This window comes from Podarcis vaucheri, assembly GCF_965113315.1.
Source record: "Podarcis vaucheri genome assembly, chromosome: 3".
NCBI lineage: Eukaryota > Metazoa > Chordata > Lepidosauria > Squamata > Lacertidae > Podarcis > Podarcis vaucheri.
Genome location: NC_138761.1, coordinates 126,097,612 through 126,114,404, shown reverse-complemented (window position 1 = coordinate 126,114,404; position 16,793 = coordinate 126,097,612). Strand labels below are relative to the sequence as shown.

The following is a 16,793-nucleotide window of genomic DNA, read 5'->3' as shown; positions in this document are numbered from 1 at the left end:
TTTAACTTGGCCTTTGGCTGATTGACGTCCAATGACCTTTTAAAATGTGTTGGAAGGGGGGATTATTGGGTTGTTTTTATTTTTATTATGTTTTGCTGGTTTTTATATTGTGATTTTATGTTGTGAACCACTCTGAGATCTACAGGTATAGGGCGGTATTCAAATTGTTGTTGTTGTTAAGGTGAAAGTTTTCCTCTGCCCAACACATATTGCTGCCCTGAGGTGCTGCTGGCTGATGACAGAGTGACTCAAGCATCACTGTTCAGTGCAGTGTCCCCCCTTCTGCTCACTAAACACTATCCATCACAAGGCTTGAAATGAGACATTCTGGGGGTGGGGGAGGGGCGGACCTGAGCCAGCTTGGCATTTGTTGACTCCCCAGCCAGTTGCACTGCTGTCACACAACAGTATGCTGTCCAATTTGAGCCTGGTGGCATAATGAGCTGCCTTCCTACCCCCCATCTTTCACCTTGCCAGTATGAGTGGCAGTGCTGTGGCAGTGCAGTGGCCCCACCACTCTGTAAACCCCCACTAGCTGGGTGGAGGGGAAGGTTCGGGTTTTGCCTTAGTTGGAGTAGAAAACAGGGATTTTAGAGTAGGACAGGAGTTGTCCCTCAGTTGTTGGATTTCAAATCCCATCACCCCCAGCAATGGCCAGTAGCCAGGAATGATGGGAATTGTTGTCCAAAACATCTGGTGCAATAAGGCCCGGCTTGTGCAATTGTAATTAAAGTCTACAGCAAACATTCTCAGTCCTGCAACCTAGTTTACATTCCAAGAATATATGAGATCAGAACAGACATGTTCCTTCTCCACTGAATTCAGGGCCATTCATACAATGAGAAACAGGAGTCTTAGCCTAAGAGTTTTGCTCCATGCTAAGTTACACATTGGCTACAGCCATGTGATAAACTATGCATTAATTTAAGAAAAAGTGCTTATTCCAGCTGTTTGTGTCTTCAACTAGTTTAAATCTTATCCTTCTTACGTTCAACCCAAGAATTAATTTGCACTTCTCCCCCCATACGGCACACAGCGTATGGGTCCTGCCAAAAGCCATTCAGAATACTTTGTAAGCAGCCTACTTGATTGACATGAATGTAGCATAAAATAAAAATTAACATTCTTCTGGCTTCCATATTCTCAGTTGACACCTTTTTTAAAGTATTGAGCCAGGGCAGAACTTGTAGGTGATCCTTCCCCCTCTATCAGAAAGCTGCTCCTGAGGACCTAGTCCTTAAATTAAGACATCACTTCTGTGCAATTTCACAAACGTCTGCATCTAAAAGTGGCTCCGTGTGCATTATATGGCAGGTGAACTAGAATTTCACAACACTTTCCCACAACAAACAAGTAAGGTGTGAATGGCAAACACCTCTCCGGGCACACAGCCACCTTTTCTTTTGAAGCCCTAACCAACAAGGATGAGAATTATGGCCTTCATATAAAATTTGCTGACAAGGATCTGGTCCATGGAGCCAAAAAGCTCTCCCATTAATAACGCTATACAAGTTTCTACATGGCAAAATATACTAGTAAACAAGATCATGTGATCATACACTAAAAAGACACTAGCTTCAGAGCTACCTTGCTGGAAAGAGATGGTCATTTATAAAAGATAAAGATGTAATTAACTGGGGAGGGGACAGCAAAAGAAAAGTAGACATGCCATATAGCAGAGGGAAGGGAAATGTGGCCTCAGGGTCACACACAATCCTTGGCCTAAGTGCAAGCAGCATGCTTCTTAATTTAATGAGAGCAGAGTGGGGAATGGGGGGGGGTGATGGAAGAACAAGTGGGGTGAGGGAGCCTTCAAATGATCAGTTTAGCCCTCTAGCAAAAGTGATCTGTCTGTCTCTCTCCTGGCAGCAGCAGCAGCAGCAGAGTGGGGGGAAACGGGTGGGGCGGCCACCCACCCACTACTGTCTTTGACTCCTGACAGACTCCTCCTGAGGGAATGTGACGCGAGACACACACAAAACAGGTCCCACTTGACCCCCTTATATAGTTCCCAACCTTCCAGTCCAGATTTGAAGATTATTATTTGTCCATCTCCAGACAAAAACTGAGAGGCATCTGACAGCTATAGCTGCGGTAGTTTTTGAACAGGAATGTTGGAGTGGCAACTGTTCACAAAATACAGATCATACTGGCTAACAGGTTTGATTTCCAGAGTAGCATAGGAGTGTTTTGGTGCATGAAATGTGCCAGGGTGTGTTAATTGGCTTCTGATCTATAATTATATAGGGGTTCAGAAGGAAGGAGCTCAGTTGTATGAAAGACTTTGTGTTGTGCAAAGTAAAGCAACTGTTTAGAATATGTTGCCAAATGCTAACTCATTTCAAAGTCCATATTACTCTTACTAGCAGTTTAAATATAGAGAAAGGGCATGCTGGAAATATAGGACAATTACAAAGATATTCACTGTTGAAATGCAGGTTTTATGCAGTATTCTGCCGGGTTGTTTCCATCTCACTGTTAACAGATATACCATGAGATGGAGCTGCTGGTCTGGTAAATGCATGTTGTTCAAGACTGATCTAATCTGACATGTGAAAGTTCTTTAAAAAACAAAAATCCTCATGAATTCCACTTGAACTTGCCAGCACACAATAAGCCTGAAGCAGCCTTAACTTGCACACTTTTGCTGCCAACTTTTATACTTTTTTACTTAAATGACTAGAGCATATGTTGAATATTGCAGTGAGGCAAGTTTCCTTTTGTTTCAAGTTCCACGCCTAGTTCTCTTTACATCATGAAGGCTGAAGCATTTGTATGTTTTGTAATTTGAAAAGGGAGAAGTCCCTTGTTTGGGGCGGGAGAGGGGAATTCATATTGTATATTCTATTGCACCAAAAGCATAGGCATGCATCCATGTGATACAAAATATACCCAAGATTTGAATGTGTACATTTTCAGAAATTGTCATTTTTTAAAAATGCTTAGCTTTTCAGAATTTTGCTTGAAAGTTCAAAGATATGGGACCACTTGATACATGACCAAAAACATGGTGTTATAGGTTGTTCTTCAATAAATAGTTAACATAATTAAGACTTTTTAAATTGAAAAGTTGTTTCATTGAAAATGTGGTTATAAAGAGAAACATACAAGTCTTAATATCCATCCTGTACTGTAACAAGTGTCATTGTTCTTTTTTTCTTTTCTTTTTTACAGGAAATCAGAAGTGGCTCCATCGAAGTGGTGCATTTTGGCCTGGTATAAGCCAAAATCTTAATAGTTAAGATCTTGAAAGACCAATTGTTGAGAATTTTCAACCTCCTTATTTCAATCAATTCTGTAATAGAGTTCAAATATTGTGTTCACTTGAGTCTAATGCGCCACCAAATCTAATGCACACCTCAATTTTCAGAACCTTGAAACCAAAAAAAGTATTTGCCGGTGAATGTAAATGTACCATCGAAGCAAAATAATCTTAATTTTCGCAACATAATTTGGCCAGAACGGGTAAGTATTAGATTCAAGTAACTATGGTAGCAGTAAATGCTCAGCACTTTTAGTCCCATTTATTTCTATGGGAGAAAGTTCAGCAAGTAGACATAATGTCTGAAGGCATAATGTCTGAATGTAGACATTCAATCATAAAGAAACCCTCTGTCTGTCTGTCTGTCTGTCTGTCTGTCTCTCTCTCTCTCTCTCTCTCTTTCTCATACACATACACATACAGAGAGAGAAAACAGCTTTGCAGCTTTATTACAAGGAAGTCCAGCAAATGCTGCAAATAATTACACAGTACAAATACTGGATATAATAGAGGGACAGTTATATGAGGTAGATTTGGAAATGAATCCAGGACTGCTGCCCTAAAGTGGGTGGCTTTTCTACCATCTGATAGCACCTTTGTTCCAGGTTCACAAAGGCCTAGACATGTCTCCTCAGAAGTAAATTCTATCTAGCTAAATGGGGCTTGCTCCAAGATAAGCAGGTATACAATTACAGCCTAAATATTTTTTAAGGCAGCCCATTCCCTTGAAGTTTGCAAATACTTGTTCTTCTTTGCCCATCTGTGCAAATCCCTAAATTTTATAATGCCACAAATTGCAAAATAAACCCTGTATACATTAAGGCCAACAGCACTGTATAGTTGTCACATGTAGGGTAATGAAGACCATGAACTCATGCACAAATTGGGGACCTGATTGAGAGACCCTGTGAAACTTTTCTTCCCAGTTCCATAAACTGACAGCATAAATAAACCTTCATGAGGGTGTGGGTGAAAAGATTCATTCGGAACGGGAAAGTGGGGTTCAGCTTCTCATCTTTAAAGCCACATGGAGATGGACCAAGCCCACCTTTCCCCCAGCTCCTGGGCCACAGGTCTGGAAGGTCAGTCAAGGTGGTGGAGCCCTGAAAGGAACTTCATGCAGCATTAAAATGTTATGCAGGAGAAGGTAATTCAAGAATACGGAGAGACCCCCTTTCCCTATCTCTGCCTCCTTCCCTCGCATAAGCATAAACATAATCCACAGTGGCAGGAGGAGCAGTTAAAAGAAATCTCAGAATTTACTCCTCCCTCCTTTACGACTACAGGTTTGAATTTCCACTTAAGGCTTTGCAATAGATATTCCATAACATTCTAACAGATAGCATCTTCACTCAGGATACCTCTGCAAAAAATCATCCTTTAACAGCCAGTACAATTCTTTGAAGAAAAATGCTCTCCATTTTCCAGTACATCCATATCAGTTTAGCTGAATAACCATTATTTTCTCCTTAAAAATGCATGGTGACTCTAATAATCTAACCTTCTATAGAATATTCAGCTTTTTCAGGCATTAACAGAAAATGGACTGGGGGGAATCCTATGCTGCATTTTGTCATAACTACAATTTGTACTCTCCTTTTAAGAGTAGTTTCCTCCTGACATTGTTCAATGCATTTTTTCTGGTGTTGTCAGGAGACATGTATAATATAAAATGATCTTAACTGTGGTCACACAATTTAAAACTAAAGTTATGTTGAGTTTAGTTATGTACTTAATTTGTGATATTGCCAAATAAAGAGAGATAAAATTATTTTTATACTTTGCAAAGAGTCCTTGTCAAATCTGCATCTAACCTTGTGGTTTAGTAGCAAGACTGGGGGAATAATGCATAGAGACTTATCAGTAATAGTCTGATGAACACATTAAATCCATGCTGAAATGCTTGTCCTCAGCAGACAAAAAGTAGTAAAATGCGTAATATTTTCAACCCTCACTGGTCCAGTGGCCGAGAAATACAAGACCTATGAGACAGTAGTCCACCATATATCACTGCATATAAAAATAAAATTGTTACTGTGTGTTTTCTTTCAATGACAGGAGGAGAGCATGTGCTTCATAAGATATATTTATATAAAGGCACTTTCTGCAAAGGTCTATGCAGTCCAACAACAGATCAAGGGAGCCTTTTGCTTGATCAGCCTAAGGATGCTGAAATGCGTTACTTAGCCATAGAGCTATTTTGCTGAATTGCAGCCATATTTCTGTCAGTACAAGTGAAGGTCTATATGAGGGATTAATCTGACACCAGACAGTGATCTTTAATCCTTCAGTATATCGTAATCTATTTACTTTGCATGCTAAGAGGATTTTGGTTTTAAAATACACAGGAAGTGATGCTAGAAATGTACAGAAGATCAGGAATGCCGTTTCCAAAATATCTCAGTTTTTAATAAAATCCCTTTATAGATTTCTTGGAGTTCCTTCCTTTCAAAGTACTGAATAGGGATTTAGCTGGAAACAGGCATATTTTTTTTATTTATACTGCAGTTCTGCAAATGTGTTTCTTTCCTGGGTATGTGTGGGGGGGTGCTAGATACAAGGCATGAAAGGAAAGGATCTCTTACACTGCAGATCATTTCCAGCAAGTTAAACTGGGTATTTGTTGGCAAAATCAAAATAGATTCCAAGCTACTGTGAATTTTAAATGTATTGCTACTGTGTTAGCTCAGTTGGTGATTACTGTACCATTCAGGTGATAAAACAAACAGAATAAAAATAATTATTAACTCACAGAACAGAATTGGAATATTATACAAAAAAACCAGAACCCTTTGATATACAAATTACTGTACACCATTATCTTAATCCTGGCGTTGAAGTCTCCACAAATGCCTGTTAAAGACTTCTTATAAGCATGTAGATGACAACTGCACTTTTAAAATTATTTTTCATTCAATAGGTTCGACCTTTTCTACAATATACCACTGAGCAGCTTAAGAAAGACACAATTTGTTATTTACTTCATCAGAAGATGCAATAAGGAAAGAATACTAGTTTGAGAAACAGAAAGTGCATTCTGATATTTAAAGGCTGAGTGACATTGAAAACCAAGCGAAAGTTGCTTAGAAAATGTTGTGCTAATAACATGACAGCATGCTGCAGGCTGAAATTCTGTACCAGGATAAATCCAGTTCTGTTTCATGAAAAGCTGGACTGATCTACCTGCAGCATGAAGCAAACAAAGCACCTTGGTTTATAGTCATGGGGGGGAGCCAGTACTCTGTACCCCTTGAGTACCCCCAGAAAAAGCACTGCATTTAGTGCCTTATTTAATAGGGGTTGGTTCTGTGTATACCCCAAATAAAGAAGCAAAGAGCTGGATTGTGCCATTACCAAGGCATGGTGAGGTGAGCTGGGAGCACCCAACCTTCCGAGTATCTCTGCTACCTCAGTTGTCGCATCAAGCTAAACACAAGACCATCTCCACTCCCTTTTCTTCTCTGAAAAACTAAACCAAGCAGATTGAGGAAAACATGCAGCCCTTTAGAGGTGGAGGGGCATGGAGAAGTGGGGTGGAGAGGTGGGATCTCCCATTTAAGTGGGCAGCTCCAGCTAGTATTATTATCTATTATTAGTGTTATTAATATATCATTCTGAAATTTGGCAGACTCCCCCCCCCCATGGCAAAAAAATAAAAAAGAGACTTTTATTTATTTTTTTAAATAAAAAAATTAAAAACCCTTAAGAGGGTCCCCTGGATGGATCTGGCTGAAATGTCATGGGCTTAATCCTCTCAGGAGGGGCCCCTTTGCTTGTCATTTTCATCTACTTACTTGAAAAGGGGGGAACTTATATCCTTTTTTATTCCCTGTTATAGACAATGGTGTGGGGGGGGTGTCAGCTTTTGATGTAACAGATTAGATTTTGACCTGAATAAATAATCAGATCATAATAACACATAACGGATCTCAAACAGATTAGGTTGCTTATAAATGCAGGAGATACAAGGCAAAGTCCTATCCTTGACCGCTGAGCCTGCTTCCCTAAAGGGTACAGTTTCCAAGTGTCACCAAAGCACTATTTAGCTATTCAACAGAATGTATAGTACCACATGCACTGACCCCTCCACTTATGAATTTCACATACTGAGCATTCCTGGACTGTGTAAACATATCAGAAGTTTAAGTTTAAGTTTACATTTAATTGGATTTGTCACACATCTTCCTTCACTGGAATTCTAGAGACCAACAGGACCATCATCAGAACTACCAACAATATCAGTGGGGAACACCCCCAAGAGGTGTCTGGAAACCTTTTGGAACCTGGAGTCCCTGTAAGTCTAAACCAATATACGTTATCATCTTTCCAGGACAAAGGAATTACACCAAATCTCCTCAACTGCAGATCTCCCTCAACCTGCCCAGGACAAAAAAACCCACTTAAGTCAAGAGGTGAGATATTAACTGAGACAGCTCCATGGCTCTTATGGTGGCCAATAATCACCATGTTCTGGTCCTGTGGAGGAGCACAGTGCAGGTCAGCTATCAGAACAGCAAGCACTTCCAGTGAGGATGGAAATGAATGGAGGTATTTTGAGCCTCTGCCTCCTTTGGGAGAACAAATCTCTTGATGAGCCAACCCTCTAGCCTGAGGACTCCTGCATGACGTATAGCCTGGTACACTCCCTGCTTGCTGCACTGGTGAGGTCGGTTGAGAGGCACTTGGTTCCCTGAGCCCAGGAAAGGCACCTGTGAGGGTCCTTGCTCTGGTTCTTTGGGCCCTCATGCTGTAGGATCTGGTTCAGGGGCTCCCGCCTGCTAGCTTTGCATTCAGTGGTCCCCCGATCACCATCATCTGCTCAGAGCCAGAAATTTGACCTGACTCATGGGCTGGCAACACCTTTGACTCGGCATCCTGGTCACTGCTGGACTCAAGAGAAATAACATGAATTATTTTTTAAGCCCACCAGGCAAGGGGGACAAGGTAGGAATGCTGATATGGAGGTAACTGAACACAGACAGCCTGTGACTATACTGAGATAATATCTTGACACTTGCATCTCACCATCGTTTGCATTCATAATGACAATACACATGCAAGGCTATTGGATCAGAGTTCATATTTTGTCAGCTCCCATTCTTTAAAAAGATTTCAGGTACACCTTTGACAGACACAGTAATATCATCCCAAAACAAGTTATTTCACTTATTGCCCTATGCAACATACATAACCATAAATGAAGACAAAATGCCTTTTTTTTTTTTTTTTTTGCTTCAAATTCCTGTCTCTGCAACTTAAACCCAAATAAAGAGACAATTCAAGCAAGGGACCAGCATGGGCCCTTTTTTCCTTTGAAAATAAACCACTGCCACGGAAGAATAGCCCTACTCAGGAGGTAATGAGTATGCATATTGGGAGATATTCATGTTTCTTTGCTGCAGACACAGGTCTCGGAGAGAGCTATATTTGAAGTGATTTATTTTTTTTACCATGTTCTATACTGTGTTTCTTAATGCTACAATTGCATCGATTGAAGTCAGCAGATCATTCACTGCATCCTGTGTAAATCTCTTGAGCATTTCAAGTGACCCCATGACTCAGGGTAAAACATTTAAAAAGAACAGCTTGCTTTTCAGATACGATTGACAAGGGCCAACACTTCTCAAGGTACAAAACACAGAAGCTATTTTCACCTCCCTCATTAACTCACAACATAATGCTTAGAATCTAAGATGATCACTGTCTATAACAGTGGTTTTCAAACTTTTTTCTCTGAGTCACACTTTCAGAATAAATAAAAAAATTCTACTTTAAAATATGATAATGGGACATCCAGAAAATATAAAGCAATGCAGTTAGATAAGAACATGAATCATTCCCAGAATATAAGTATAAACTAGTCTTCTCTAGCACTCTGGTCAAATGGCGACTCTGAATCACAACTAAGTATCACTTGATGCTCTTGCTCTCATTTTGAAAAGATATCTATATTCTGCAAAAAAATATATACTATATATACTACACTGAAATATTTAAATATTTCTTTGATTGTCCTTGAATCTTCTCACCACCCTTGCAGTCCTCTCCTGCCACACCCTTTGAGAACACAGCCATGTTTTGCTTACGTTCTCTCCATTTACTTTTTTAGTCTAACTCTTGAGTCAAACACTGATACCATATTACAGTTTTTCCTTTAGGGAACAAACTCAACTTCTAGAGTTTTCTAACCAAGTCACAATTTATTCCACATTATTGTACAGCTGAGTGAAAAATAAAAAAATAAAAATAAAAATACATGTTCTGTGGGATAGCAATGATGTTAAAGAGGCAAATCACATTTGTATTGATTTGTATTGATTTTTACTGATGGGGGGCAACTGCCCCCCCGGCTACTCTCATGGTGTGCACCCATGGATTTTTGCCTTTGTGGAAAAGGGGGCAGGAGCACTCGGGAATGTTGCTTGAGATAATACATGCAGCTTGCACCACAAAATCAGCCTCTCACCTCCACAGATGTCTCCACAAAAAGTGATGTGTGGGAGGCTCCTCAGAACCCAACTCACCAACCACTGGTGATCAAGGCTAATATGGAGGTGGGCACCATGGCCTGCCCAGGGGCCTGAGGCACAGCTCACTGGGACACATGGAGGATCAGCCTGGTCGACATGGCAGAGCCATGCTCTACTACAGCTGGGGAAGGTCAGGGACTCACAAAGACACTTTCTCACCTCCAGACATTAGGGTGTGCCTGGGCACACCTGGCACATCCCGTATGCACACCTATGCCTAAAATTAAACTACTACTTCAATGCTTTTTTTGGAAATGCTTAAGGTCAGATTATTTCCAAAAATATTTCTCCTTTTTTTGGTCCCCTGCTTTGCTCACTCTTCCCCCATTTTTCTGTTATCTTTTTATTATTTATTACATATCCCCACCTAAACCTATTTGTTGGGCTTATGCTGACAGATGCTAGGTTAGGTTGCCAAAAGTTGGAAGACAGGTGTTCAGTTAACAGCTGAGAATTGGCTAAGACACTTTTCGTTTATCACTGTGACTAAAAAACTGATGTTTAATTCGTTATTCATGAATGCACTTTACTTTTTGCTGTATGGCATTGAGTATTCATTGAGTATTCATTGAGTATACATGGCAACATCACTGTGCTGTGCAAATGTCAGCTATGGGACACAGTATAGTAACACCTGGTATTATCCTGGACAATAAAGTCATAGAATCATAGAGTTGGAAGAGACCACAAGGGCCATCGAGTCCAACCCCCTGCCAAGCAGGAAGCAGGGGGTTGGACTCGATGGCCCTTGTGGTCTCTTCCAACTCTATGATTCTATGATTCTAAGTCCTACACTGAAAAGAAGAATCTTGCCATAGTGACTTTCACTACCTTTTTCCTTGAGCTTCTTGTTTTTGTTTTGCCCAAAGCTATTGAAGAAGAAGATTTGGAGCTATTTTTGTGGAAGTTCACCAAAAACTACACTTCTGACATGGGTTGTGATTTCCAAACAAGTCGGTTTAGGTTCAGCAATTCTAAGAACCTGTCACCTCCCTGGAACATCAAATAGAATCCAATGCAGACAATGAAGATCTTCGTGACTGTACTACTTATTCTACATCAAATATCTCCTGTCTAGGTTTAATGGACAGAGAACGTTTAATGGTTGCCAGATTCTCAAATCCAATTAATGTGAATTATTAGGATTTAAGCCAATTGGCTAAAACTCCAATTCTAAACATATTACTTAGTAGCATGTCCCATTGATTTCAATAAGACTTATTTCCAAGAAACATGTATAGTGTCAGGGTATTAATCAGCTTAAGATCCTTGTACTTAGCTGAGCTGTAGATCAGCTTGAACTTGATGGGGCTTAGATTGGTTTAATGTAGGTGGATTTACCTGGATTGCAGATTGGGCAGCTTTTTAAACAAAGGGATAGACAGACTTACATTTTACAAAAGCAAGTGCACTATTGCTTTCCAAAGCATATGATTTTAAGCTTTCTCTTCTTCTGTTATCTTACTCTGCTAAGGGCATTTTGAGACCAGTGTGTTAATGTATAGAGTCACTCATTAGTACACAGCTGTTGCAGGAGACCACAAACATATTTTCTCCAGCTACTGTGCTGGATACAAAACAATGCACCTGCTAGATTGTGTGTTGTGTGTTGTGTGTTGTGGCATCATTCACTCCCCATTTCCCACTATTTTGAAATGCTTCTCCAAGTTGATTAGAAACTGTGTGATCCCTGCTAACCAACTAACCTAAAATACACACACACACTCCGCACCAACAGGGATGTCTTCCCCACTGCACCTTCCCATCATTTGATAAACCTTTTCCCAGCCAGTGAAAATGTGTTTTTCATTTGCTTGCTTTCCCTCTACACCATTGATGTGATCACACACTGCAACCACAGAACATAACTGTTCTCTATACACCCCCCCCGAAGTATAAATTTCTTTAAAACAATTTGAAGACACTTTCTATAAAAAAACAAATAAATCTCAAAGCAGTTTACAAAAGCAGTAATAAAAAAGCAATAAAACAATTTAATGAACATCATCGTTAGAGCTCCAAAAGCAGTTCAAATTGGCCTCAATTATTAGGAAGTGGCAAGCAAGCCATGGTTTTGATAGACCCCTAAAGCACACAGTTGTTGATGCCTGTCATATTGCAGAAAGGAGTTTCTCACATAAGGTAGGTCCACTTTTTATCATAACATACTAACAAGTACATCATTTCTTTCCTTCTTTTTGGCAGGGCTTTTTTGAATCAGGAAACATTTCCTCCTCCCCCTCCTCCTCTACTGAATTTATATACCGCCCTATACCTGCAGGCCTCAAGATGGGCCACATTCTAGGTAGTAATATTTATCAAACAAATAGGGAGAACCAGCTCATGCGCATAACCAGTGCATACTGTACGGAGTAGCATTTTAGTTCTAACTGTAAGCATGCCAATATTCCCAACAGAAGTCAATTTCCTGAGCCATATTAGTCTGTTGCAGCAAAAGCAACAAAAGGTTTTGTGACACCCTAAGACTTGCCCATGTTGATGATGATGATGATGATTTTATTATTTACTCCTGCCACTCTGGGCAGCTTACAGCATATATCAAAACGTAATAAAACATCAAACATTAAAAACTTCCCAATACACGGCTGTCTTCAGATGTCTTCTAAAAGCTATGTAGTTTTTAATCTCCTTGATATCTGAAGGGAGGGTGTTCCACAAGGAGAGTGTCACTACCAAGAAGGCCCTATGCTAGAGTTTGGGATATATAGCAGGGGAGTGCAGAAGTAAATAGTCTGGTAAGACTGCTGGTTGAAAGGAAAATGAAACATGTTTTCTGTAATAAAAAAGAATAAAATATGTTTAAAAGGGGAAAAGAAACTTAAGTCATCCTGAGTACAAATTTACATGTGACAAACATAACGTTAACACTAACACTAACAGAGAAGAAGCAGGAAGGAAGTAAAGCCTGAAGAAAAGCAATCTACAGAAAGTTACTCAGGAAGAAATCAACAAGAGAAGAATAGGTTGCCTTTCTGCCTATTGCCCCCCCCCCCGGTTCAGGTAAGTTACCACACTGTTGCTTTACTCTCAGCAAGACTAACACATTTACAATGACATAAGCTGTCACGGACCTGAGCCAGATATATGAACTGTACTTCAAATACTGTAAGGCAGGGGTCAGCAACCTTTTTCAGCCATGGGCCAGTCCACCATCCCTCAGACCATTTTTGAAGAAAAAAAATGAATGAATTCCTATGCCCCACAAATAACCCAGAGGTGCATTTTAAATAAAAGCACACATTCTACTCACGTTAATAGACACTGATTCCCAGACTGTCCGCGGGCTGGACTGAGAAGGCGATTGGGCCGCATCCGGCCCCCGGGCCTTAGGTTGCCTACCCCTGCTGTAAGGTAAAGGGACCCCTGACCGTTAGGTCCAGCCGCGGACGACTCTGGGGTTGCGGCGCTCATCTCGCTTTACTAGCCGTTTGTCTGCAGACAGCTTCTGGGTCTTGTGGCCAGCATGACTAAGCCGCTCCTGGCGAACCAGAGCAGCACACGGAAACACAGTGCACAGAAGTATATACTGTACTTCACAAAAATGATGAAAGACTCTCATATGGCATTAGTAGAATATACTCCACCCAGTTTACCAACCATTTGTGGTGGAACATTTGCCTCTCAGCTAATTTAAGGTTCATATAAAATGTGATGGAATGAGTTTTAATTATGTCAACTTAGAATGGGTCCTGAGATCATTCATCTAGTGCACCAACAAAATAAGAACATAGGACGAGCCTGCAGGATCCGACCAAGGGCCCATCCAGTCCAGCGTTGTGTTCTCACAGTGGCCAATGAAATGCCTATGGAACACCTGCAAGGTGCATCAGAGCTTAGCTCCAAAATCTGTTTTCAACAACAGGAGTGAGGCCTGCTATAATACATGAATGAATGAATATCAGCTCTTAGCAAATTGCCATACCACCACCAAAGCAAAATAGCCACGTCCTGCTGTCCTGACAGAGGGCCAGGGACTAAGCCAAGCATTTCCTGAACTAGTGCATGCCTTCCTGTCAGGTTGTGGCCCCATCATTTTTACTTATGTTTTCTTAAATAAGATGTTATTTCCCCATATTACTTGATTACAAGTAACTAAGTACCAGTCAGCATAAAGGTAAAGGGACCCCTGATTGTTAAGTCCAGTCGCGGACAACTCTGGGGTTGCAGGAGTCGGCGTACAGCTTCCGGGTCATGTGGCCAGCATGACTAAGCCGCTTCTGGCGAACCAGAGCAGCACACAGAAACGCCGTTTACCTTCCCACCGGAGCGGTACCTATTTATCTACTTGCACTTTGACATGCTTTCGAACTGCTAGGTTGGCAGGAGCTGGGACCGAACAACAGGAGCTCACCCCGTCGCAGGGATCCGAACCGCCGGCCTTCTGATCGGCAAGCCCTAGGCTCTGTGGTTTACACCACAGCACCACCCACATCCCCTACCAGTTAGAATAACCATTGCTAACTGTAGAACACTGGTGAAATCAGCTCCTGTTGATTTTGGTGTGCTGACCCGGAAATGCAAATACTTCAACCATTCAAATTCAACCATATAGATCAGGAATGGGGAGCCTATTGTCCTCCAGCTGTTGTTGGATTTCAGTGCTCATCAGGCCCAGCCAGCACAGCCAATGGTCACCAATGTTGAGTGTTGTAGTGCAACAGCATTTGCTGGGGAACAGAGTCCCCATCTTCTCTATATCCTGTTCAACCTGCTTCCCAAATAGTTGGAAGCTGTGACCTAGACATGTAAAGCATTCACAACATATGCTCAGCAGGAAAAAATGATTTCAGAAGACAACAGTAACCTGGTCCTAAGCACAATTATCAAGAATTAAGTGTTGCTTAAATGAATTGAACTTAGTTATAAGTAAGGGTATTGAAGATAGGCCTGGGAATATCCATATAAATATCCATTGATATATTCATGCCTTTCTCATACCAAGTTATATGTAATGAAACTTCATATGTTACCATTTTTGCAGGGGCATTATGTGATAAACAGTTAAAATGGAGAATTGCCATTGACCAGCTAAAGTCATGTCAGATGCAACTATTTTACATCTTGGGTTACAACTGCAATTCTAGACAACTCTAGAAGTTGGCTGCTTATTTCATCATCAATCATGATTAAGTGCATACATATTATCTAAAAATGGTGCTGGGTGGATGTACATAGTAACTATTTGTAAGGTATTGAGCTGGATGGATGTAATTAGCTAAAGGCTATAAAACATGCATAAGTCAATTTAGTAAGAACAAATCAGTTCTAATCCTGCTGTTCTGTCACAGTAAGCAGACACTCTTTTGGCATACCTGGAAACAGGAACGGGCTATAATAGAGGCAGAACTGGAAGTCCATGTATTTGAATTAATCTGTATAAAACTAGACATAAAGCTGAGATACATTCAGAGTTCTGTCATGAGAATAAGCTGATTACACTCCTCCTCAATCTTAAAATACAGGAAGATGCTACATTTCTTGCACTAGTGATCCTTCTCACCATGAAGTTGTTACAGTAAGTACCACATTTTTTAAAAAAAGAGGTGCCAGTACTGCGTAGTCTTGAGTACCCCCCCCAAAAAAAAGCACTGATCCTAGGACAAGTATAGGTAGTTGAATAGGAATGCCTGTTAATTATTACTCCAGGTCCATTATTGTTAAGTTCAGTGTTCAAAAAAAGGGGCGGGGAGGAAGTCAGGTTAGTTCAACAATCCTTCGCTGGACTTCTTAGGCTTGATAATTACATGTTATTGGATATGGAAGAGACTGGGTCATAGAAAATGCACTCCCACGTTAGTCTCTGTATAAGTGATGGTTCTCTGGTAATTACTAAACAATTTCAAGTAGCCCCAAGTTTCATCCTTCAGATTTCAGGGTTGAATACTGAAAATCTCACTAGTTGTGGGCACTTGAAGAGGAACAAAAAAAGGAATCATTTACTTAAAGTTCACATGACTGGGGAGTTTCTGAGACAGCAGGTGGGGTAACTAAGTGCACAAATCTATTTATTTGTAAAATACAGTTGTTGTTGTGGTGGTGGTGGTGGTGGTGATGGCTCCAAGAAGGGGGAAAGTACATGGGCACTGTGATACCCACTATTCAAACAACATATTGTTTAAAATATACATGAGTTTGGTTTACACAGAATTATATATTAGCCAACATAGGAAACAAGTGAATCCATAGCTAGAGGAAGGGTAAAGGAGGGTAAAATGCAAGTATTATTAAACCCCAGTCCTAAATGTAAACCACTTCAAGGTGTTTTTTTTAATTATTAGATATATAAATCTTGCTAAATAAAAACAAACAAACAAACATGATTACCAGCACTTTAAATCAGAAATTGTTTTATCTAGGTCGGGTCTGAGACAACTGAAAGGCATCTAAATCACAGCTGTTTTTTATTTTTATTTTAAAGGCTAGAGGGAAATGGAGTTTGCCTTTCTGGTAACTAGATCAAATGCAAACAAAACCTTTAAAAATGGCAAGGGTGTGATTGGGGTGTATGTCCCAAACTGGTGACCCTCCTTCCCCAACGCTGTTGAGCTCCTTCAAGCCAGCCAGCCTGGCCAAGGGTCAGGGATAATGGGAGTTGGGAGTCCAGCACTGTCTGGAGGGCCACAGGTTTCCCCTCACTGTCCTAAACATGTTACATGGAACAGTCCATTTCTTTCAATTAAATTTACTTCTGTGTATGTGTGCACTCTTTCACCACTTTCAAAAGACTAAACACCGTTGTGTAGAAGCAATGTTACTGCTTCTAGAAAACTGTGTGTGTAAGATGGAGGGGTTAGTCGTATCATGAAATGCTCTGTAATTCATAATCTGAAGAAACTGGCTGGCAAACATTCAGTGCCCAGTGTCAGACTGTAACCCTCCGCTGGTTAATGTATTGCATTGCATCTGAATTGCTAAAACGCTTGTAAGCCTCTGGGTACCTGGATATATTTCCTACCTAAAGTTAAAAATCAGTCTGAATT

The 16,793-nt window shown here is 40.6% G+C and overlaps 1 protein-coding gene across 5 annotated transcripts in view; it reads left to right on the top strand.

Annotated features, from left to right (window-relative positions):
• The window catches only part of WDPCP (WD repeat containing planar cell polarity effector), a 183,203-nt gene extending 177,510 nt beyond the window's left edge, over positions 1 to 5,693 (top strand). For 3 of the 5 annotated variants that reach the window (XM_082215763.1, XM_082215765.1, XM_082215762.1), the window contains one exon: positions 3,175 to 5,693. In XM_082215763.1, coding sequence (XP_082071889.1) covers positions 3,175 to 3,222 — 48 coding nt within the window. In that variant the 3' untranslated portion in view covers positions 3,223 to 5,693. The remainder of the gene's footprint in view (positions 1 to 3,174) is intronic. The other 2 variants (XR_014217731.1, XM_082215764.1) reach the window with 2 other exon arrangements.
• The last annotated feature ends 11,100 nt before the right edge of the window (positions 5,694 to 16,793 follow it).